This window comes from Gallinula chloropus, assembly GCF_964237585.1.
Source record: "Gallinula chloropus genome assembly, chromosome: 1".
NCBI classification, from domain to species: Eukaryota; Metazoa; Chordata; class Aves; order Gruiformes; family Rallidae; genus Gallinula; species Gallinula chloropus.
In genome coordinates this window covers 96874793-96900518 of record NC_140085.1, presented here as the reverse complement: position 1 = coordinate 96900518, position 25726 = coordinate 96874793, and the positions used below count along the sequence as shown (strand labels likewise).

General features: G+C 46.4%; 1 protein-coding gene across 1 annotated transcript in view; it reads right to left on the bottom strand.

The window, feature by feature from the left end:
• LOC311203411 (OX-2 membrane glycoprotein-like) overlaps positions 1 to 5514 on the bottom strand; it is a gene marked incomplete at its 3' end in the record, with an annotated part of 41239 nt that extends 35725 nt beyond the window's left edge. The window contains exons 1-3 of the mRNA XM_084278095.1: positions 5439 to 5514; positions 4372 to 4698; positions 3438 to 3704 (exon numbers count right to left, since the gene is read on the bottom strand). Coding sequence (XP_084134221.1) covers positions 3438 to 3704; positions 4372 to 4698; positions 5439 to 5496 — 652 coding nt within the window. The 5' untranslated portion in view covers positions 5497 to 5514. The remainder of the gene's footprint in view (positions 1 to 3437; positions 3705 to 4371; positions 4699 to 5438) is intronic.
• Between the last annotated feature and the right edge of the window lie 20212 nt (positions 5515 to 25726).

The window sequence follows — 25726 nt, the reverse complement described above, 5'->3', positions numbered from 1 at the left end:
TAAAAAAAGGGTAGGTGAGGTACTTAGGGATATGGTTTAGCTTAGGATGGGAAGGGTTGGACTTGATGATCTTAAAGGTCTTTTCCAACCTTGTGATTCTGTGATTCTCTGAGCAACCTGTGCCTGGGTCTTACCACCTTCATAGTGAAGAACTTCTTCCCAATGTCTTACAATCTAAAACTATCCACTTCAAATTTAAAACCATCCCCCCTCATCCTATCACTACATGCCCTTCTAAAAAGTCCACCCCCAGATTTCTTGTAGGCCCCTTGAGGTACTGGAAGGCTGCTGTAAGATCTCCCCAGAGCCTTCTCTTCTCCAGGCTGAACAAGCCCCACTGTCTCAACCTGTCTTCCTAGGAGAGGTGGTCCAGCACTCTAATCATCTTCATGACCCTCCTCTGGACCTGTTCCAACAATTCCATGTCCTTCTTCTGTTGGGGACTCTAGAACTAGACACAGTACTCCAGATGGGGTCTCATGAGAATGGAGTAGAGGGGTAGAATCACCTCCATTGACCTGCTGGCCATGCTCCTTTTGATGCAGCAGGATATGATTGGCCTTCTGGGCTGCAAGCACATATTGTTGGCTCATACTGAGCTTCTCATCCACCAGCACCCCCAAGTCCTCCTCTGCAGGGCTGCTCTCTATCACATCATCTCCCAACCTGTATTGATGATGAGGATTGGCCCAACCCAGGAACAACAATAGTAATAGTAAGAACAATAATAACAATCCAAACAAAACAAGTGATGAACAGCAAAATTTCTTACCACCAGAAGCTGGTGCTCAGCAAATTTCCAAGCAGTCCAATCTCCTTGAACACCACCCAGTTACATATGGAACATAGCATTGTATGGTATGGAATATCCCTTTGGGCAGTCTGGGTCACCTGTCCCTGCTGTGTCCCCTCTCAGCTTCTTGTGCACCACCTTGCCTCCTCATTGGCAGGGCAGCATGTGGAAGTAAAAAGTCCCTGACTGCTTGGCAGCAACCAAAACATCAGTGTGTTACCAGCTCAGTGTGTTGGCTTCTACCTGAAAGCGATGCACGAGCAGCATTTAGGACAAGAAGAAATGGCCTCATGTTGTGTCAAGGGAGGTTTAGATTTTATGTTAGGAAAAAATTCTTCACAGAAAGAATGGCCAGGCATTGGAAGAGGCTGCCCAGAGTGGAGTCACTGTCCCTGAGACGTTCAAAAAACATGCAGGCATGCCACTTCAGGACACGGTTTAGTTTTCCTGGTGGTACTGGACAGATGGTTGAACTTAGTGGTCTTTTCCAACCTTAAAGATTCTATGTCCTGCTTGCTTACCAATTTGTAGTCTTGTATTGTCCCTTGACAGTAGTGCTGGTAATACAGCTCTTACAAATTACATGCAACTGAGGCAACCTCTAATAACTGTTGACATGTTATTATAAAGCTTATTATAAAGCTTACTTGCCTGATAAGACACGTCTCATACTTCTCAGCAGAGTCTCATTCTTCTCTGCAGATGACCAGACTTTATCATGGGCTTTACAAAAGCCCTAAGTTTCCATGCATCATTGACTCACCACTTCAGCCCCTCCTGCAGATCTTTGTCTTGTATATCCTCTTCTTCCAGCACACCATGATCAGAAACAGAAATACAACTAATGCAATCCCAATAGTCAACAGCCAAGGCCACAATGGTCTCTTTTCTGTGAAAACAAAACACGAAAAATACAAACTCAGCTGGTTTATACAGGAAAAGGAGCGAAAATAGCCAAGAGGACTAGCGACAGTGGCTCCTCATTGAGATTGTGAAAGTTACTGCTATGCTACATGAAAGCAGCAGTTGCTCTAAAGAGACAGTGAACATGTGTATCTTCAAAAACAGACCTACCGGCCAACAGGAAATGCTTTGTGAAGAAAGAATGTGCTTATATTCATCCATGGCAAAGAAAACTCTCACTCACATACCTGATATGGCAGTTAGTGTGAGTACATGAGCAGAATGCCACACAAGTTGTGACACTTTCTGAAACTTTTTTTAATTCATCCAGAACTTGAGGGGCTTTGTAAAATAAAGTTACTCCTTTTTATGGTTAAGCCCTTATCACTGCCATGAAGGCTAAAATAACTTTCAGAAGACAGGTTAGGTTTTGATGCCTGCAAGTAGCTCTACCTGACATCTGAACACAAAGGCCCCTCCCTGGTTAGATATTAGTCCCTTCATTTGATGGCCATTAGTCAAAATGATAACATGAAAGCACATTTCAGTGCTCACTGGTGCTAGCTGGAAAACTTTCTGAATTAAAATTTCTTCAAACCAAGCTAAAACTATCATGTTTTTTATCAATGACAGGTTGAACAATTCATTTGGATTTATGTTTCTCTAAAATATAAAATTGTTACAAAACTCCAAATTATTAGCTGACTTTACATTCTCCTAGGAATTAAAAAACCCCAATCCTAGTTTCCTGCTTTGAGATACACGTTTCATTTTTCAAAGGCCCAGAAAGAAAATTATTGCATTTGAGACAGGACAACAAAATTTATTATGCTTTTTCAATTAGTGTCACTCAGAAATAAGAATTAATTTGCTTTGGAACTTTTAGAGAAAATGCATTGAAAGTCAGACTGTACTCTTTACTACTACTCCTGTAACAATCACTTCTCAAACACATCATTTGGAAATTAACCCACAATTCCAAACTGCTTTTCCCATCTTCCTTATTTCTAAGTGGCTTTCCTTGTAAGGCTCTGGATTTGGGAGACATGTTTCTACTTCTCCATAGAATTGGGTTCAAAGTCCTTCCAGCTGCACAGAATGTTGGGAGAAATAAATTAGCCCTATAAGGTATTCAGATGTCACTATTGACATAGCTCAGATTTCTCCCTAAAACAGATGTAAGTATCCTCAAGAGATTTTTGTCTGCCCAAAACCACTATTTCTCCCTGACCCTTACTGCAGTGCACGTGTCTTAGTTTACTAAAACATGATACACAGGTTAAACTGGCTACATGTTTTGGTACAGTTTACTGAAAAGTTTGTTTAATTATTGTTCAGGAGTAGTTTGTTACTAATTTCAAAACTTCCACTTTAGTGTTGGTTTGGTGAGATTTTACTACATTTAGATAGATTTATATCTAGCTTTGGACTGTCAAAGGAACTATGAAGGCCTGCGTGAAAAACTGGCGTTCAACTTGCTGTACGACACATGGTGCCTCTAAAACCCAGAGCTCCCTAACTGACTAGTTTGGCTTTGCCCCCCCCCACCCTTGGGGAGGACCCCAATACGTTATTGTCTCAAAGTCAGCGACGAAAGTAAAGCAGGATTTCCTCTCTTCTTACTTGGCACACACACATTTCACCCCCTCCTCCTCTTCCCGGCAGTTTCCAATCCAAACACTCTATTGCAAAACACAGAAGCCAAGAGCATGCTACCCAGCGGCTCGTACTGTTCACCCACCTCCTGTCATTCTCACTGGCAGTTCCATTTCTTTGTTTGTATTGCTTATCCTGCACGTCAAGTCCTGTGCACCAACGCTCTGAATGTTGTAGACCTCCAGTATGCTGGTGACGGAGACCATCCCGCTGGCGTGCCTGACTACCTCCTGCGTAGGACTAGCACTGAACAAGTTGCTCCAGGTGACGGTGGGCTCTGGGAAGCCAAAAGCACTACAGGTGGCCATCAAACGATCGTCGGAAATGTTGTAATGGACAGACCCATTGAGACCTTCCAACACAAAAATGAGAACAACACATCACCACTATGAGCTCCTGGTTGTAAGAAGTAATAGCAGTTTAACCATTACCAACCAGAGCAGAGCTTACTGCATTCACACTGAGCCCCACAGCACAGGAAAGCAAGAAGAGTTCATTGGATCAGGTTCCCCCCATGATTCAATATTCCTTCCCTTATACTCAAGTTATATACCCCAGAGGTTTCCACTCAACCTGAAATCCCTGGACTTGAATTAATCTGTTAAAGTAAAACCATTTCCTGCTGTTCACCTATCTGCTAATTGCCTACCAACTGTGGTGTTTGGTACAGCAGCTCACAGCACTGGTGTTGCATCTGGCAATGAGAGGAAACCACAACAGGCAACGTTTGTTTGTCCGATTGCCATGCTGGGACTGCTCAGGGGCTTACAGAGACCCCAATGCTTCCTTTAATATGCTATTCATGGAACAACAAACAAGGATAGTCCAGATCCAAAATCACCACAACAGACTTGAATACATCCCACCGAGTCTTGCTGACAGCAGCAACAGTTTGTTTCTACACCATGTTCCCAGGGGATGTTCCTGCTACTGCAGCTCCTGACACTGCTCAAGGAAATGCTGTGGCTGAGAAAACACTTCTTTTTCCACCAGAGGCATATCCCTGCAGAGAAGCTCACCAAAGACAGTCATGCAGATACGTCCCGAGAAGGAACCGAAAGGGAAGACATTGAAGAGGCACAAGTAACACCCTGAATCTTCCATTCTGGTGTCCCACAAAGTGATGCTTGTCTCATTGAGTGCCAGACTCGTGTAATTCATTCGGCCTTGATAGGGCTTGCGAATCCTTAGTCCTCTTGTGGTACTGTAGGTAGCTATGTTATTGTCTGATTTTTCAGAGTCCTTTTGCCACGTCACCTGCAGAACATCGTCGGGCTCTGTCAGGACACAGCGGAGAGTCACGGTTTCACCGACTGTCACGTTCCTGTGTTCATCCTGTGGAACCACTGCAATGACATGAAACAGTGACATGGGCAGATATCATCACCTGTACTCAGAAGCAGATTCTAAGGCCTGGCTTGCTCACAGACACAACAATTTCATCAATTACACATTGTTTCTATGGTTTATCCCGACCAAAGTCCTTCTCCTGCATCCTCCTAGAAATCAAGGCAGTTACACTGGCCAAGGCCCTGACATTCTCCACACTGTTCAAAAGAAAAGCACTCCATTTCTGTACTCATCCCTGCAGACATCTCACCTCAGTTTTATTAAATTAGCTCGTGGCTTCCCATTCTCAGCAGAGACACCATTTTGGTTTCCCAAAAGGAAGACTGAAAGCACAAGGGGAGCACACACCAAGCCAGGCTCGGTGTTGATCAGCAAAATGAGCTAAAAAGAATTTCTGCACTAAGTAACTTCAGATTTTGCAGTGTGTTTGAGAGGGAAGGAAAGAAAGAGAGATTTGTCCCCAAAGGGATGATTTGTTATGAGAAGTTGTGAACGACAGTGTCCAGCCTCTTTGTAGGTACGGGATGATGCATGTCTCTCCAGCCTCTAAATACTGCTCCAGGAGGTCCTGGGTTAAACCTGCCAGCTCCGCATCTATGCCTCAGCGACCTAGTGTATGTCAGATGTCACCAGCACATCTGCTTTTCACCTAGTTTTGCCTCTTACTGTGACTGCTAAAGCCTCAGGAACCAGTTCCCCAGCCATTTCCAGGCAGATTTCAAGAATTTCAACTTACCTTTTGCCTTTCCAAGCCCAAGATACACCAGAGAGAAAACCAGAGCTCGCAAAGTCATTCTGGAAAGGAAAATCTGCTTCACCTGAAGAAAGATTAAGGAGAGATGCATCCCTAAGGTTCAAACATTAACAATGGATTTGTAGGCTTGCCTGGAACTGAAGCTGGTATCATATTTGAGTAGAAACATTATTTCATATAAAATACCTCTGTAACAAACACCAGCTACACCTGAGGGGTTTTGCCAGTATCTGGTAAACTAGCTGGTGCTTCTAGAGAGCATCTTCTGTCAATTCCACAAGCAAAACCCAGCTTTTTAAAGATTTTTCACAACATGCAAAAAATAGATGACAGACTAAACTGTAAAGCCTTTTCTGTGTTATCTATCATATGACTTAAAAAAAGGAATGATGAGTAAGTAAGAGCTTTTTGTTTCTCCTTATTTAAGAAACAAATTCCCAGGGAACACAATGCATACATACACAACCAGTATAGCCTGCCTTTACATTTTAGCATTTTCATGCTAAAACAACTCCTGATATACCTTTGCAGTTACCAAGCATGAATACAGACCAAGTTCTTACGTGCAAAACAAAGAAACAATAAACCATTATGCCAAGGTTTAGCCCCAGCCAGCAGCTGACCACCACGCTCATACTATTCCAAATAGACTTTGAAATCCTACTGGGATTTGATGGTATCCGTCTTACCAGTTTATTCCTAAAAACTGGATCTCCTCTGCAGGTCCCTTAACATCACCTCATTATAAGGTGAAACCAGCTTTCAGACGAATTTCAACTATTTTCTTCCCTTTCTCAGAGACTTCTGCAGCTGTGCTGACACATACAGTGATGTCAGCAATGTACTGCAGATGCTCCAAAGCTTCACCCTGTCCCAGTGCAGTTGGGATCAGCCCACAGCAGATGGTGGGGCTCTCTTTTCATCCCTGGGGCAACTGACTCCAGGTGCGCTAGCACATCCCTCCAAGTAAAAGCAGGCCTGTGCTCCACCGCCAAAGGGACAGGTGTGATGCATTCACTGCATCAGTTGTGGGTACCACTTGGCTGCCTTTGGCTCCAACCCAGACCAGCATGGCGCAGTAAGTTGTGCCTCTCAAACAGCCACAGCGTTGTACAACTTTATCAGGGTCCTGTATTTGTTTGGCAGTGATGTTCCAAACCACTGAAGGCGAGAAGGTCTCTAGATAGCTGCCCATACTGTCCCACATGCCCACACCTGACTATTCAGCCTCAGGCCACTCTTAAAACAACTTTCTGTAACCCTTACAAAAAGAGGTGAAGCACATTGAGGACACATCGCAAGAGGAGCATACTGGCTGATTTGAACATCCCAAGGGTACTCAAAATTCTCAAAAGCTGTCATAACCAACCAGATGGGAAAAGGGGAGGTGAAAAAACAGGAGAAAGCATTCTCAAATCCTGTGATAAGCAGTGCCACAGGGAATACTTATGGCAAACAAGGATTTGCATAGCATAGCCATGTGAACAAGTAACACACCAGTGTGACCACTGACTGTTTCACTGATACACTAAATGCATTTAGCAACCGTGTTTTAACACTCTCTGGTCAGATCTTAGCATTATCCCAACCTTTTGGGGCCTGTGGTGGGCACCAACAAGGACTGTTGTGGTTCAGACCCAGCCAGCAGCTACACAAGAATCACACAAGAATCACAGAATCACAAGGTTGGACGAGACTTTTGAAGATCATTGAGCCCAACCGTTCCCATCCTATGCTAAACCATATCTCTAAGTACACACCACATGGCTGCTCGCTTCTCTGCCCCCCCCCCCCCCACTTCTGCCGGCACACAACAGCAACAAGACTGAAGTGAAAAACATGGCAAATATTAGATGATAACCTCCTCAAATGAGTGTCAACAACAAACTACGTAAAGGATGTGCAGAGTTCTGCCTAACGCACAACACTGTTAGCATACTGTGTGAGTTGTAATGCCTCAAGAGAAACAACTCCTCTCTGAGGACAGAGCGATCCCCTGTGCGTCTGCTTCGGCCTTTTGTGGCACCAAGGCCAAGGAGTAATGAACGTGACAGGCAGCAATACAGCACAGTCGTATACTTGAGGATGGCTCTAAGCAGCTCAGATATCGCTAAAATATGCAAAAAATCAAGAACCAGTGAAGGAAAGCAGAGTTTTCTGTAACAATCTTCAGTCTCGGTGCTTTAATGCCTATGAAAGGCCTTAGCACCCCACAGGTTACAGCGTGTGGCTCCAGGATTTCATACAGGGAGAGGCCACCAGACTCACCCTGTTGTGTAGCTATTCTGGTCACACGCACACAAAGAGAGTCCCTTTTGGTCGCAGACCCAACCTAGCCTATTACAAGAGAAAATAAGAACAACAAAAAAAGCCACGAACCCCCCCAAAAAACAACCTGCTCAGACTCAGGCAAACAAAGAGCAAACCCACAAATCCTCCACTGCCCCATAACTTCCTAAACTGCACCTCAAAGCTTTCCTGAGCCACCGACCTATGCTTCCTTCACTCATCCTCTGTGACTTTCGGTAAAACTATTCTAACTTTTAAAAACTTTTATTTAACAACCAAAACCAACCCAAAAAACCCAGTGCCACTAACTCCCAGGCGTTACTCATGCCAGCTGACCGCCGGCCTCACACAAGCTTCGCACCGCAAGTACTCGAGTGATGCCCGCACCCTGGGGACCCTCCCGGCCGTCAAGCAGCACGGCTCCGCGGGGATTCCTCAGAGCAGGCAGCGGGAAGGACCGGGCACCCACCGCAACGCCCGGGAGCGCCCGGAAGGGGCCTTGGCGTTCGATCCGCCATCGCCCGGACTCACGCTTACCTCCGGGGATGGGCTCAGGGGCGGCGGGGCACCGACCTCCCCTCTCCGCCGCCCCGCCCTCTCGGCCACTCTGGCTCCGCGCCCTCCCGGCGGGATCCCGCTCCCAGAGCCACCGGCTGGGCGGGGAATTCCGCTGCTCCCCTACCAGCCCGCACGGACACGCACTGCTTACCTCCCTTTCCAAAATCCTCCAGCCTCGCGGCCAGGAGGGGCGAGCAAAGCAGTGAGAGAGCTGGTTACTCCCAGCCTGGTACCGGGAAAGCCGCGAGGAGAGGAGAGAACAGTATTGCTGGCGCCTCGGGCCGCTGCCTGGGCGGCGCGGCCCGAAACAGCCTTCGGGACAGGCTCAGGAGCCGCCTGCGACGCGACTCCCTTCACAGCCTGAGTTTCGCTGGTAAACTTCTGATAGGCCCAACCCACCGCACTGTCATTCGTGATGCGCGCCGTCAGCCGCCGCCTCCTGCCTTTCCCCCACGGAATTCCTGGCTCTGAAGGTTGTCCCGTGAAGAGACAGGCCCCCGGAAAGCCGTGTCCTGCCCATGCATTTTGCTTCTTATGAGAAGTCTTCTGTGCTCACCTGCCCTCCCTGTAGTTGAGGGAATTTGAGAGGGAACTCGAGAGAACTGCAAACTACACTGCCTAAAATAAGTTTATCCAGAAGCGCCCCATGCCATCAAAATGGCAAAAGCAAGGAAGTCCAAGGGACATCTTACTGCCCTTGTTTCACAGAATCACAGAATCACAAGGTTGGAAGAGACCTTTGAAGATCATCCAGTCCAACCATTCCCATCCTAAGCTAAACCATATCCCTAAGTACCATATCTACCCTTTTTTGAACACATCCAGGGAAGGTGACTCAACCACCTCCCTGGGCAGCCTGTTCCAGGCCCTGACAACTCTTTCAGTAATTTTTTTTTTTTTTAAATATCCAATCTGACCCTGCCCTGGCACAGCTTCATGCCATTTCCCCTTGTCCTATCTCCTGTCACCTGGCTGAAGAGACCATCTCCCACCTCTCCACAACCTCCCTTCAGGTAGTTGTAGGCAGTGATAAGGTCTCCCCTCAGCCTCCTCTTCTCCAGGCTAAACATCCGCAGCTCCCTGTCGCAGATGGGATAGATCAGAGGGATGCACTTCACTCTTAAGACAGAGGCAATAATATATTTATTGATATAAAACAAAATGGTGCTTGGTAATAAACGCGATAGTGATTAAGATTGGATGGTAAGGTAATCTTGATTAGTTAGTGAATAGAGAACAGGGTCAGATGAATCTATCAGGGAGACCCTCCTGTTGAGTCACGAGGTTCAGAAAGAATCCCCTTGCTTTCTAAACTCCTGCTCAGAGAGGAGCCTAGGTGTGGCTGGATGCAGTCTTAGTCCCAGACTTGGTCAACGGTTTATGTCTAAAGGATTATATATACAATCAATCCTTTCTATTTCTTAGCTAAGATCACAAATGTTAGTGCACTTATTCCCAACTCACCAAGGATCTGTTGCGGATCTGTCACGGCAAGGATTCTCTCGACCTCGAGGAGTAACCTTGAAAGGCGTCCCTTTCCAGGGGAGATCCTGACATGCAGCCCGCTGTTGTCTCAAGAGAGCTCAAAGGGCTCTTGGACTGCCCACTATTGATGGAGTAAGATGATTGGCTCATAGTCATATTTATATACCTCCCGTGTATGCCAGTGGACACTGACCAGTGCTTGGTGGGCACATTAGCATAGATAACCCTTGGCTATTGTGTTGTTATCTGTCTTCCTGAACTCACTGTGAGACGGATGCAGAAATCACAATCAGCACCAATGGTTATCAATCAATCCATGTAAACAGGATAAACAGGAAAACATGGGGGCAACAGGGGAAGCATACCATCACACTCCACCCCGTGACTATAGTCAATTCATCTTACCCTCACAGAGTGGTGGTACGGTCACCTCTTGCCTCTGTGCCATAATTAGATTATTGGTAATTTATGTGCTTACAGATCCATGGCAAGTAGGTAGTGAAGTATTGCTATTTGTTATGTACTATTTTGTATGTTTTGGTTTGTGTTAGTTGTTTCATCATATACCAAACCTTTATATACAATATGATTATAAGTAGCAGACATATCAGTTAGAGTTAGTAAAACCTCAACGGGGTGAAGCATACAATTAAAAAGTCCTGTTGCTGTTGGTGACCATCCAAGAAGAGTTTCCCACCAACGATGTTCTCCATCCTTCTTCACTCTTTCCATGACACTGTGTATCTCTTCGGTATCATGATGAATGGTAATTAGAGTTTTGTGTACATTGTCTCGGGCACATTCTAACAGTTGACACAGGTCAATGTGTTGTAGTAATTTCTTCACCAAAGTAAGATTCATTCCAATGGGGGTAGGCAATATATCGCGACTTAACGTATAATTAGATTGCAACAATTGATAAGACGTTACAGGGGCTAAATAGTTAAAGTCACGTCCCATAATTTTAGTAAAGTTACAAACACAAATATTTGAGTGATTACTTGTATCTACAGTAATGTTATCTATGACTATAAAGTTGCAAAGAGTTCTCATACCAACACATCCTTTTCCAGTATATACAAGTACAGTTTCAGGGGTTTCATCAGGATGTATTTCAAAATGACATACATTTTGTTCAGTGTCAAGACAAATGTCTTGAGCTTTGATGGTGTTACTCTCACAAATAAATCCTTCTTGTTTCCGTGCAATACATGCACTGACATCAACAATTTGCCATTTGTTTCCATTCCGTTGGGCCCATACTCTATGTTCCAACGGATAGAGTATAGCTCCATTATGATTTAATCCTAACGCAATGATTGGGTATATTGTGTATACCGAAGCATTGTGTATTGTTAAGACAAAAGCCGTGGCTTTATTGTTGATTGGGTCATAAGTAAAATTAACTAAGTACCACCAGGATTGAAATTCCCTTTCAAATTCAGTTGCATTATCCCAAATTACCTTTCGAATTTCTGTGGGTAAGGTGCCCTCTTCACCTTCTCTTATAATTGCTGCTACTGTAGATTGCATCCACAGTTGAGCTTGGATACAACTAAGAGCTAGAGAGACATTATTTTGGGTTATACCAAGTGCATTCACAATCAATTGATGGTCCCTATTATTAGTTCTTTCCCACTGAGGCAATATATCAGATACAAGCCATTGATTAGTTCCCAATGCTAATAGAGAAGACCGCAATGGGTGTTCTAATTTATTCAAATCAGTTGTTGTTGTGCTTAGTTTATTTGCATCAATAGCTCTACCCGTTTAAGAGACCATGATGGATTGAATAATACTCTTTGTTGGCCTGTATTTTTGGTCACATAGGGTACAATTTCAGAGATTTGTGGGGATAGAATTTTCTCATCCTTATTTGGAGTGGATGTTGGAGTAGATGTTATTGTATTAACCCAAGTAATGTCTATTTTAAATTTAAATGATAAGACGGGTCGTTTCATGTTATGGCAATCCCAGATGCAAACTACAAAACCAGGTTGTACCAAGGTAAAATTGTACCAACAGTCCAATCTTTCAGTTGCACAAAGTTTTGTATTCTTTAGCAATTCATTTGATGTGACATTGTACACATTGATTTGGTGTCTCAGTTCCCTACAAGGTTTTACTTGGTCTCATTTATTGCCCTCTAGCCCCCCTTTTTCTTTTTCTGGGTAGGTGTGTTCTTGAGACAGTGTTCAGCCGGGGTTAGCACTGGGGCAGCTCCTCCGAGGCTTGCGCATTACTCTAATCTCGGGGTTCCGTCCTCCACAGTTTTTTTACACCTCTGCCTCGACCGTCGGCTCGGTTGCTTCAAGTCACAGGGTGTTCCATCTTCTCGGCAGCAGAGGTATTCTTCAGGAGGCTCCAAGATCTTTCTCTTAGCCCACCTTTGTTTGAATTTCTCCCAGTTATTCGTTTTTACTTCTGGGGAGCTGCACCATACTCCACTTAGGTCTCTCCAGCAACACACCTGGACAATAGTTATTGAAAGAGGAACTGGGCTCGTTTGGGTGGAAACAATAATACTCTGGTCTATTTCTGATCTTATATATATTCCACCACTGTGGTGACCATTTTTTTCAATTTCCCCTTAAGTTGTTTTATACTCAAATATTTCTTGTGTCAATTTCAATTTTTGTGTGTAATTATTCCCATAAATTCCCCTAGGAGGGGTTCCTTCATAACAGTGAGACCACCACTGTCTTTAGCAGATTTTACAAATAAAACACACAAAAGAATAACAATTACAACATTTGACTCCACACTTAACTCTAAAGTTTTTACACCCTTATAGTTGCAAGTTTCTCCTTCTTCACTTATCTGTACAAGAACATCGGTGTTTAAGATCTCTTTAGGGTCATTCTGAGACTTCCAGGGGAACTGGTAACCTTCCAGGATGGTTCCTGGGGCGTTCAGTCCTAATGGCTGTATCTGTTGTAAATAAGACAAGAAAAGATCCCTCCCATTGAGGCATTAAAGAAGTTTCTTTCCAAGTCTTTATCAGGACTTTGTCACCCGGTTGTATCTTGTGTATTGCCATATCCAAGGTGGTGGTGGGGATTGTGCCAATATTCCTTATTAACTCCTTTCTTCTTGCCATTAGCTGTGTTATGTAAGTTTCTACTAGGGAATCCTCCAATTTCAGATGATTCCCCAGGTTATTTATGTCATATGGCATTCCATATAACATTTCAAAGGGAGAAACACCCACATCAGTTCTCGGCTGTATTCAGATATTTAATAGAGCCAATGGTAAACACCTAATCCAAAACATCCCTGTTTCCAATTTTAATTTTGTTAATTGTTTTTTAATTTCTCCATTCATTCTTTCAACTCTGCCAGAACTTTGTGGGTGCCATGGTGTGTGGTGTTGCCACTCAATTCCAAGAGCCAGGGCTATGTCCTGGATCACTTTGGAAGGAAAATGTGGTCATTTGTCTGAATCTACAGTTTCAACAACCCCATATCGGGGAGTAATTTCTTCTAATAATATTTTAACCACCACCCGGGCTGTGGTTCGTGTTGTTGAATAAATATTTATGTCTTCCCACTTTTGGCAACTCGGTAAACTCAATTTGTATATTAGAAAAGGGTTTGTGGGCCAGGATTCTTCCTCCTGTTTGTTTTTTTTTTTCTTTCCATGTGCATCTTGTGCTGCCCTCCAGCCAGTGCAAGCAGCTTCCACGCTTGCTTGGTGAACCAACCAGGGGAAGCAGCTGAGCTGTGTGCTTAGTCAGCACACCACCAGCAGCTGTAACACAGATACACTGGCACCGGCAAGATACCAGCACAGGGCAGGGGCACAGTGCCTGGGAGGAGGAGGACTATTGCTGTAGGCAGCAGTACTGTTAAAAATACTAGTTATTTATCCCCTTAAAATTTGCTTGGCCAAACCATATAAACCAATGCACATATACTTAATTACAAATTGGTCAATTAAGGCTTGAGTGCCCCAGTGTGTACCGCTGTGTACTCTTTGTAAAATTTTGAGGGCCATTGTTTTAGGAAGAACCTCTCGGCCGTCAGGTAATTCTCAGGTTCCTGAACTATTGTTTTGTATTCCCATCTTTATTAGTTTTTCTTGTTCCTGTGGTGTGAATTTCGGTACCTGTGGATTTAGTTCTTTCTGCCTCTTATCTGATATATCTGTGTCCCTAGTCTCTAAAATTAGTAAAGCAGCTCTTTTAGTTTCTTGGTCAGCCAAATTATTTGCTCTTATTTGGGGGGTTAACCCTTTCTGATGTCCCCTCAAGTGTACCACTACAATTTTCTTAGGGCCCCTTACGGCTTGTAAGATTTGGGTTATAAGCTCTTGATGGATCAGTCTTTTTCCTTGTGAATTTGTTAACCCTCTCTCTTTCCAAATTTTTCCAAATGTACGAACTATTCCAAAAACATATTTTGAGTCTGTGAATATGGTTCCCAGTTTTCCGTCAAGATATTGTAGTGCCCGCAATACTGCATATAACTCACAGGCTTGGGCCAACCAGCTCGAACTTAATGGTCCAGATTCTATTGTGAGAAAGGTTTGGCCATCAATTATTGCATAGCCCGATTTTCTTTTTCCTTTCACTACCCAAGACGATCCATCAACAAACAGCCTTTCTCCCTCTCCCAACTCTTGCTCCTCTAAATCGGGTATTACTCCCCTGGTGTTATGTGAGGAGATTACTTTCAACTCTCCTCTAAAGGTAATTTTGAGGCTATAGGGTTTTGCTTCCTGCCCATTTCTGGGCCAATACCTCATATGCGACACCTCCCTCTGTATTAAACTAAGCATGGGGGCATTTGTCAATTCCCTCTTAAGTGTTTCCAATTTTTCTCCGTCCTCTGGAGTCCACTTTAATAACTCATCGTGAGCTAATTTAACATGTAAAAATTTTAACCCTTTCAAGGTCCAATTGCTTACTTCTTTTACTGAGTCTGTGTCCTAGGTACTTTACTACTTCTTCTACAGACTGCAATTTTCATTTAGACATCTTTAAACCCTGTAAACCTAAAAGATTTAAAAGTTTAATACTCTCCTGTCTAATTGTTTTCTCATCTTCTCCGGCCAACAACAAATTGTCCACATACTGGACGAGGGTTAGTTCTTCGCCCGGCTCATATCCCCGTAAAAGTTGTTAGGCTTTTAATTTCTGGTTTCAGTCCCCTCCTACTCTCCTCAGATAGTGAGTATTGTTTAATTTGTACCAGGACCTAAGGGTCCTTAATCACAATCACAAAAGGTTTAATATTTTATCTTCCCGTGGTCTCTGGGGTATACCATACCTCGGGGTTAACTTGCTTTTCGTCCTTGACTTTAAGGGGGCATAATTTAACTCATAATTGTCTTTCATTTATTTCCAGGGAAATTCCTAGTTTAACCATTAAGTCTCATCTCAATAAATTATAGTCGGCTTCGGACACCAGCAACAACGATTCTAAGTCAATTTTGGAGTTGCTTTCAAATAATATTTCCTTGACCATGGGTACCACAAAGGGTTCCCCTTCTTCGCCAATTACCTGTACTGTCTCCGAGGAAATTTTACATCCCCGGGGTAAACTTTGGACCGTAGATCTTTCCGCCCCTGAGTCCATGAGGAACTCAATTTCTTACTGCTGGGGACCTACTTTCAGTTTTACCAGGGGCTCCGTCTTACTCCTTGTCCCCAGCAAATAAAGTTCTTGACACACCTAGTCTTCTTTAAACATTTTCTCATCCCCCCGTTGCCACTTCTCGCAAGGGGTATAATTCTTCCTGTTCTAATTTCCTCCAGGACTGACTCCGTGTAATATTATGGCATTCTGGAGGAGTCCCAGAGCTCGGACCTGCACCCCCAGCCTGGTCTAATGGATCGGGTGCTAAGGGGGCCATGGGAAGGGGAGGTGGTATATACGGGGGAGGCGACGTTGGTATTTCATCCTCCTCCTGTACCCTTATCCTATGAGCTCGTTCTCGTTCACTTAAAGAGTATAAATTTGCCCTTGTTTCAGAAATTATCTAAAGGGCTGCATATTCACTTTCTTCCAAACTAAACAGTTCCTTTGCATTTACATACAAATTTAGAGCTTGACAAACCCAGTCCTTAAAGGAACCAAACCTGGGCCAGTGAACAGATTCACCCCTTATGGGTTGTCCTGCCCAGACTTCCATATAGTACTGTATCATCTTTACTTTACTCTTACCCCGCCTAGAAGGGGTAATCATTCCAGTACTTAATCATCAATCCCAATGGACTACTCGGGAGTATTGGAGAAGATTCCCAGGATCTCCTCCACCCATGGCGACAGAGGGCCTGCTTTTCCTCTGTCCCATCTTCCGGGGTCTGTACTCTTACCCACCTCTCGAGGTTCGTACCTCACCCACCCCGGGAATCCTGGCCCCAACCGAACGGTAAACTGGCCTATACTCACGCGTCCTGCGTCTTCGTCCGGGGCTTCGTGCACAAAGATTAAGGGGCTTTGCCGGCTTTCCTTTGCTTATTGCCAAGAATTTCGGTTCGTCGGTGGAGAGCCGAGCGGATCCTCTGGCAGGGCCGCTGAGACAGCGGGGCGCCTCCCTGCTCAGAGGCTCACGTCCGGTTGTTCTCCATCCGAGTCACAGCACCAAACTGTAATTGTGGGTTTCCCACAATTGGAAAACACTTAATTCAACACTTAATTAAGTGTTGGAAAACACTTAATTCAGTTACAAACTTATTTTTATTAATTTAGCAGGCGACAATAAGCAAACAGCGCTGGGCGGCCGGAGAGTCTCAGCTCTACCAACGGCATGCACCGTCCCCGTCCGAATTTAGGTTTTTATAGTCTTTAAGTTCCAGGTCCCAATCGTTTCACTGAGGTTTCCGCTTGATCTTCTGCACATGCGCCAGTTGTTGTTAGGGGGTCATCTTCTACCTCCTGGTGGTCGAGGGGATGAAATTGCTTCTCTTCCTCGCTTGTCCCTTAGTTGACCCCTCTCCCATATTTGGTCATCTTTAACAGCAAGTTCATTCAAGGGGATTTGCTTTTGCATTAGAATAGTCAATAAATTGTATGATGTTAATTGCTAAATAATCCTGTGTTGCAGTTTTGCATAGCTGTGCTGCCGAGATCACTTCTGCAAGCAGCAGCTGGAAGCTCTCTGCAGACCCTGAAGAGTAAACATCGGCTGATTCAAGGCCAGAGTCGCTGCTCACCAGGGCTGAGCCAGCTGGCAATGGTCACAGTGCCTCTGTGAATCACATTTAGGAGAAAAAAACTGCAGGCAGACGCATTTTGCCACCAGAGAAGGGAGTGAGAAGATGTAACAAGCTGTATGGAGGCTAGGGCCAGGCCTGAAGGAGGGCAGGGGAGAAGAATGAGGCCTTTTGGGTGCAGGAGAGAAAGATTCTCCTGCAGCCTATGGAGAAGACCATGATGGAGCGGGTGTTCCCTCACAGCCCATGGATAAGGAGGGGGAGCAGAGACCATCTACAGCCTGTGAAGAGATTGATCCATGCCTCAGCAGGTTTGCCAGGGGACTTGTGACTCTGGCGGGGAGCAGGCTGGAGGAGTCTGGACCTGAAGGTCAGCACCCCATAGAAGGGAGCCACGCTGAGGCATGTGGTGAGGAGATGACTCCCGAATGGAGAGGACTCACGCTGGAGAAGTTCGTGGAGGACTGTCTCCTGTGGATGGGACCCCATGGCACCACAGGGGAAGGGTCTGTGCGTGGAACACGCCCCCAGCTAAGATGGAAGACATCTCGGGAGGAAGGGACGGAAAACCCCCATTCCCCATTTCCTGCCCCTCCCCACGCCGCGATGTGGGGAAAGAAGGGAGAGAATTTATGATTAAAGTCTGCAAAGAAGGGAGGGGTGAGGGGAAGTAGAAGTGTTAAGATCTGGGGAAGGAAAGCAGCTTGTGAGGAACCGCTGGAATCCCACTCCCCATTCCCTGCCTCTCCCCATGCCATGTTGGGTCTGGGAAGAAGGGAGTAAAATCATGAATGAACTTAAGTCTGCTAAGAAGGGAGGGGTGGGGGGAAGGTGCTTTAAGATCTGGCTGCACTTCTCATTACCTGATTCTGGTTCACTGGGTGTGTAGCTGAAGTGTAATAAATTAATTTTCCTTTATTCTGTGTTGAGCCTGTTTTGCCCATTGCACTAATTGTAAAGTGATCCCTTAGTCCTTATCTTGAATCTTAAGCCTCCTGATAAATATATTTTCTCCATTCTTTGGCTGAAAAGGGGAGTGAACGAGTGGCTTGGTGGGCATTTGGCCTCTAGCCAGGGCCAAACCACCACACCCTGCCATTGTGTGTCATCACTACTACATTTGCTATATGCTGAATAAACGTTATTATAGTAAAAATCACCTAAATTACTAAGGATCAACTTTGACAAAACCAAGCAAGTGCAGTGATGATGCAGCTAGAAGTGACTTCAGCAACTGGCACCCAGCAACTTCCTCAAAACCAGTATATTCAGCCCACAGATTGTGGGCATGGACTGCACCAGGCAGACCAGCCGTGAGCTCTGCATGCAGTGATCTAAGGGTACACACCATCTCTCCTGCCCTGAGATACTGTCACAGCAGAGAGAGCCCAAAGTCATGAATGACATGAACTCCACAGATATGTTAAGGGGGTGGTCCATGGACCGAGGGACTGATATCTCTGTATGTGTATATTGATATGTGGGTGCATATTTATCTCAAAGATAAGGAAAGTGGTGGTGATTTATTGGAAAGTATAGGATCTGGGCATGACATAGATGGTACAGAATAAGAGATAGATAATGTCTTGGTTTTCAGCTAGGATAGAGTTAATTTTCACCAGAATCTGAGAAGTCACAGCCAAGACAAGTTACTTAAACTAAACAAAGGAGTGTTTCATACCATACATGCTCAGCATAAAAGAGGGCTAGTCAGAAAGAAGTGGTAGCTCCAGGACTTTCTGCGTGTGGCATCATGGATTGATAAATTGTATCACCTACTTCATATATAGTAAGTACTGCCATCCTTATTTCCCTCTTCCTTTGCTGTCCCTGTCCTTATTCCAACCCATGAGTTTTACCTTTTTCTTCCCATTCTCTCCATCCCACTGTGGGGGAAGCGAGCAGCCACACAGCACTCAGCTTCCAGCTGCAGCTAAACCACAACACCCCCATGCAGATGGCACAACAAACTTCAAGGCAAACTGAATCAGCACATGATCTTCAGAATCCAGGAAACAGTTGTCCTTTAAATGCTGAGCAACTCTTGGATAAAACAGCACTCGAGATAAACTTCTCAGGGTCCCTTAGAAGAATCCCAAGATGGTTTTCCAAAGCTCCATTGACCAAGAAGCCCAGTTGCAGAAAAGCCAGCTCTCTCAGGAGGCAACCCTAGTCAGAACTTGTCAGAGGGATTTAGTAATCTAGATGCCTTCCCAGGTGCTACCAAATGCCTGCCATTCCCACTTCTCCTCTAGCACACCACCTGTTACTCACCACAGGCCAGCCTGGCAGCTTGGAGAACAGACATGGAAACATTTCCTCGTTGCCTTCCCTGGTCCCTTTGAAGAGCTCTTTCTCCAGCAGAGTGAGGCAGGACTGAAACCAATGCCCAGTTCCTTCTCTACATCCCTTGCACTATCTTCTCTTCCGGTGACCACAGTGAATATCCACCACAGGACAGCACTTAAAAGCATTTCATCACATTGTTCCTGAACGTCTTTGGACACGGTGGTTGTAATTTCTTGATAACTGGCTAGAGATGCTGGATAGAAAAAAAAGAGAGAAAAAAAAACCAACCCCAGGAGTCCTGAGGTTAATCGGAGACACGCCTGAGGAGTTTTGACTTCCATTCAGGTCTCTCCCACTAGAGGGTACTCTGCCATTACTGGAAAAACCGCTCTGCACTGAGGTTGCACCGCGACACAAGCCGGTGACAGGAGCCTTCGCAAAAGCATCGGGAGGGACATTTCTAGCACACCTCCTTGAAACCGTGCAGAGAGCTGGAGGGAAAACTTTCCGGCTCAAACCCTTAAAAACATAACTTCTTTCGAAATACCCATCTTGACACAAGAGTTCTGTAGGTCTTGCTGCATCCACAGCACTGGTCTTCCTGCCTGATGACTTGTGAAACGTCAAAGGGCATCCCAGGACCTGGCACCTACTCACGGACTTGGCTGGCTTGATCCTGGCTGGTGTTCGCACGCTCACCCACGTTGGCTACAGGTGCTGGACCAGGGAGGTAACAGGCTCTGACCCTGGCCCATGCTGCTGGCTGGCACTTGCTTTCTCTCTCACTCAGCTCTCCCCAGTTGCACCCACCAGCCTGTGGTCACTGCCCAGCTCCTGGCACCAGGTCCCCCCACACACATGCACATTGACTAGGGAGTCTTATCACCCAGCAAGTGCTGGAAATGGAGTTTAATGAGAAGACAGGAGAGACCACAGTGATCAGGTGCCAGGCGTGGCTAGACAAGCATACTCCACCATGCTTGATCATGATCAGCCTCATGCATATGTGTGATCAGACCCTTTTATCCCTTTATCCCTCCATTTTCCAAGGCCTTTTTATCCCCAAATCCCCATGATTCCTCCCTTTCTCCCCACTGGTTCCTCTCCTAAGCATCCTGCAGTAAGTCCTGCACAATCCCAAAATGTTCTTCCTCTGCACCCAATCATGTGTCCATAACCCTTTAGGCAGTGTCCCCTTCTCAGTTTGAAAGGCGCTTCACTGATGACTCATCTGGATGGGTTTCACTCCAGGACCCTTGGGCTGAGGACACCTGGGACATCCCTGGGAAGGGCCTGGCTAAGGATGTCCTTCCTCTGAGTCCTTAGTTTGGGCTCCCTATCTGCCCTTGAGCTCCTCTGGGCTTGTGGAGGTCGGCCTTCAGTGGGCTGTCAGCTGCAGCTCCTCTTGTTCTGGTGAGTAGCTGGGGTGAGAAGTTATTTGGACTCTGCACTGTTTCCTCTGTGTCCTCCTTGATTGGTGTGCAGTCAAGATCCTCATTAGTATCTTCCTCAGCGTTGCTTTTCAGGTTCTCTGCTTCCTCTGAAAAGAAGCACCTCCCTTTTTTTTGTCTCAAGTTTCTCTTCTCAGCCAGCAGCCTTTTGCGAAGTGAGGAACCTGGTGTCCACTTCTGTAAAAGACCCAGCACAGCGGTGTGGTAACCATGACAAAGTTCTATGTTATCTGGCAGACAGAAGTGACAGGAGGACAGATGGACTGCCCATCACAGCGCAGGACAAGCAAGAGCTTGGAAGGAAAACTGGGAATCTGTGGGAGGTCAGAAGTGACTAGTGCGGGTGACTCCCAGCTGTGGTCACTTACTGCTGTTGTCTGTGCATGTCACCACCCCTCCAGAGCACCCCTGTGCCTCTATGACCTGCACAGCAAGGCAGAACATTCTGGGAAACACCTGTGTGAGGCTGCTGGTTACAGTGCCTGAGCTCTGCAGCACTCCCTCACCTTTGCCCAGATGGGGCATCTCATCTGCCCTCCTGGGCGTTTCCGGTACCTCTTCCCTGCCCTTCTACGTAACTGTTGGCTAACTTTTCTCCTTCAAGCTCCAGGCCTGACCCAGCATTGCTAGAGGTTAGATGGGGCGTGCATGGTGTCATCTACCCAGTCCGACGCAACAAAGACATGACAACAGAACCAGACCCCAGCTCTCGACAGAATAGCAGCTCCCTAGGACATATCACTCAGGCATCCAGACGGGTCTTGAATATCCCCAGTGAAGTCTCCTCCACCACCTCCCTGGGCAGCCTGTCCCAGGGCTCTGTCACCCTCACTGTGAAAAAGTTCTTCCACACGTTGGTGCAGAACTTCCCGTGCTCCAGCTTACAGCCATTGCCCCTTGTCCTGTCTCCACAGACCATTGAAAAGGGGCTGGCTGATTCCCCCTGTATTCCATGCTTAAGACACTTATAGACATTAATTAGTTCCCCCCCCCTTAATCTTCTTTTCTCAAGACTGAACAGTCCCAGCTTATTCAGCCTTTCCTCATAGGGGAGGTAGTCCAGGTCCTTAAGCATCTTTGTAGCCCTCCTTTGGGCTCTCTCCAGGAGACCCCTGTCCTTTTTATACCAGGGAGCCCAGAACTGGACACAGTACTCCAGGTGGGGCCTGATCAGGGCAGAGTAGAAGGGGAGGATCACCTCATTTGACCTGCTGGCCACACTCCTCCGGATGCACCCCAGGATCCCATTGGCTCTCTTAGCCACCAAGGCACACTGCTGGCTCATGGCCAACCTTTCATCTACCAGGACCCCCAAGTCCTTCTCCACAGAGCTCTTCTCCAGCAGGTCATCCCCCAGCCTGTACTGAAACAAACGGTTGTTCCTTCCCAGGTGCAAGACTCTACACTTGTTTTTGTTGAACCTCATCTGGTTTCTCCCTGCCCAGCTCTCCAGCCTGTCCAGGTCTCTCTGGATGGCAGTGCACGTGCATTTGAAACACAAACCTGCCCCATCCCTTGTGCTGAGGAGCTCAGTGACACTTACAAAGAAAGGGAATACACAGGCTGAATATATGGCTCGACCACAAACTCCACTGCCATGTCCCCTCTGACCTGCATTTCCTAATTTTGCTGCTGGCAAGCCCCCAGGTTACTAGCTTCCCTTCAAGTTGTCAATTAATAGCTGTCTGTCAGGATGGCATCAGGGTCTCCCTGCTTGCCCAGAAATGGTGTTGCCCCAGAGTTAACCTCATGTGGGCACAGGGCACTTCCACTCACCCATTGCCATGTCCTTCAGCTGGCAGGTTCCACAGAGCAGCAGCAGGCAGATTCTAGCCTGGCAAAGCAGGGAGGAAAGCATCACAGGACAGAGCAACTGCCCAGGAAAACTCAGCTCCTCTCCCTGCATCCCTCAGAGGGCGGCTGGCTTGCCCAGGTGGGCTGTTAAAGACTCGTTTCAAAATGCTCCTCAGAGACCAATCAGTGGCCAGCCCAGACACTGTCACTACCCTTTCTCCTGGGAGTCTGGTCAATCATTAATTACAGAAGCTGGTGGCAGGAAGTTATTCCCTGATGCCTGCACTGGTTGCTGAAGCAGGAAAACACCGCATGCGCTTTTTTCCCTCCCCAGCAGGAACACTTGGTGTTGCACCTTGGTAGCCCCACGCTGCTGAGCTCTATTACAAGCGCTGTGGGAAGCACTTACACCTTGCAAGATGTAAATGCAGGATCTTCCCTGTAAGCAGGTGCAGGGCTTGGCTGGTGGAGAGGGAAGAAATGAGGGGCCGCAGTCCCCGGCAGCCCCTGCTCCCTTTGTCAAGGGAAGGAGGGTGGGCAGAGAGGCCCTGCCTCTGTATCACCGCCTCTGAGGCTTGTTGAGCACGACAGCAGGTACAGAGCCCAGGCTGCTCAGGAAGGTGGCTTCCTTCCAACAGACCTGGCACAGAGGACTTGCAAGCAAGAACAGGAGATGCTTCTCAACCAAGAAGGTGGTGTGAAGACACCTGCAGTTGCCACTGCTTTGTCCCAACCGGCAAGCACACCAAAACCACAGCTGTACTATGAAAGGGGTCTCTGCAGAAGGTGGGTTTGGCTGAAAATCCCCCTCCCTGAGTACATTTGTATCGCATGTAATTCCAGAAAAAGAAAGTCCCTGGGGTGCAACTGTGCTCAGGGGCGAGGTCTTGTGCCCAAGAGTTTCACTGTGAAGCCTCACAGCACAGCCCCTGGCCTCGTGGTAACCCAGTAGTGAGATTAAGCATCACATGAAGTTTCAAGTTGTATTTATAGAAGTGAAACTATCACACACCACCATGTCAGAACCTTTCCAGAGCATCCCTCAGAGCTTTTCAGCTTCTCTCCCCCTCCATAACTCTATCACTCTCCTCTGACACCATGCCCCCTCTGACTTCTGCTCCAGGCATAAAGACCTGCCTTGGCCCAGGAGGGTAGCCAGGAAGGAGCATTCAGGATCCACCTCACTGTGAGTCAGGATGAGCCCCCAGGGGTCTGCAGAGGGATGCTCTGCAGCAAACCCTATGGCATGCGTTGGAGAAGGCTCGCATCCCCTTTCCCAGGATCAGAATTGCCAAACACATTCAGGCACTTTATTGACAAACCAAAAAACCTCAACAAAAACAAACATCAGGGGTTCTTGCAGAAGCAACTTGAGTCAAGAAAGGGAGGGCAAGGACAAGAGAGGATGCAGTCACTGCTGTGGAAGTCACACTTGGGCTTTTCCAGATTAGGAGGGCCCAAGAGCAAGTGGAGGTGACTCCACTCAATGCATGAGGGCAGACAGCCAGGGAGGTGAGCTCGCTGCCCCAAACAAGCACCCAGCCCCAGCTAGTGCTAAACAGCCAACACAAATAACGCTGCGACACAGCTCTCACGCCCAAGATGCAACATACAGAACAGATCAGATCTGCTCCCCTCCCACTCGACCCTGGAGCCTCACTTGAGATGGGAAAGCAGACCCACGTGCAGGGAACCAGTAACGGTAACACACATAAAGGGTTTTGTGGAGGTACATCTTCAGTTCCTTTCCCATGTGAGAGGGAAAGTTGGTGCAAACATCTCAGTTGTGCTCACTTCTCCCCTTCTAGAAACTCTTCATTATTCAGGCTGGGAAAAAAATGGGCCCAGGTATTTTTATTACAACAACAAACTTTGCCATCTGAACCTCCCTGCTTTTTTACCTGAGCAAGAAATGTACTGGCCAACTGCAGACTGCGTGGCAAAGCGTGCCCCCACCTCCTCACACACAAAAAAACCAACTTACAAAACCAGTGTTTGCAGCTCTAAAAGGCCCTGGTAACTGGTCAGATTACTGAAACAGAATCTGTTCAATCTCTTACATCTTTCCTCCCTGGCTTCATTTTAGGTATTTTCTGAACTTTGCACAGAAGAAATTGGCTGATTTTTCTCTTTTCCATCATTTATCAAATACCCTGGGAAATGCAGTTGTTTGTTTTAAAAGGACCATCCTATAGGAATGCTTGTCCAAGCCAGACCTCAATGCTTTCAACTTTTCAGATAAAGCAGTGTGTTTGGATTGCAAGTACTGGAGAGTCTGACCTTAATTAATTAATCCTCATTTACTGGGAACATTTAAAAAAAAAAAAAAAGGTCTGCAGAACTGCCCCAGGATTAAATTGAAAAGGTCACTTTCTGAAGCTGCTTTCTTTTTCAACCTTTAGCTTTGCTATTTTTGCTAATGCCAAAGAGGAGAGTAACTAGTGAGAAGACTGCTCTTTGGCAGCTTTATACCACTTTATACCCTCTTTCTGGCGATTCATGCTTGTTGTCCTCCGTTCTGCCAGAGACAGAGGGGCCACCCTGCTCCTCCTCACAGCCTGTAGACAGAAGAGCGAGGAGGAGAGGAAACGCCATCTCCTTTCTGGTGGCAAGCTCAGGCATCCCAGCCATCCAGCCAAGACTAGCAGTCGGCAAACACCATGCAGACACTCTGAGAGCAGATTATCATTAAAAGGGTGCAACCCACAGGCCTCATTTCCTGTTGGTAACACGTTTAACTTCAGTTAGGATGTTACAGGGATTTTATACTTGTGATCGGAAACCAGCTGGGGAACACATAGTGCAATACCCAGTGCTCCCTTCCCTCAGCATCGGCCCCCAGCTGTGCCCAGCCCTTTCCTTCCCTGGCTTTGATACCCATAGTCAATCTCATGTCATACCCCAGCTGGCACCAACCAAAGGGCAAAATGAGACCATCAATTGCTAGTTAACTCTGCAGACTTCTCAAAACAGGACACTTGCTCTTGCACTAAAGTGGTATGCTTCCCAAGCACTCCTCAAACTCCTTTCCCCCAAGCTGTTGGAACATCTTTTCTGTGGCTTGGTTATCAAAGTGGTTACATTTCTCAAGCCAATTAATCTGGTAACGCCCTGCAGAAGTCAGAAGCCACAGAGAGGTACAGATCCCAGATAACTCTCTCATTGCAAAGCTAATCTTGTGAGAAATGTTTCTGCTGGAAGCAGCAAAGTCCTAAGGACTTGTTTTCTAACAAATTGCCAACCT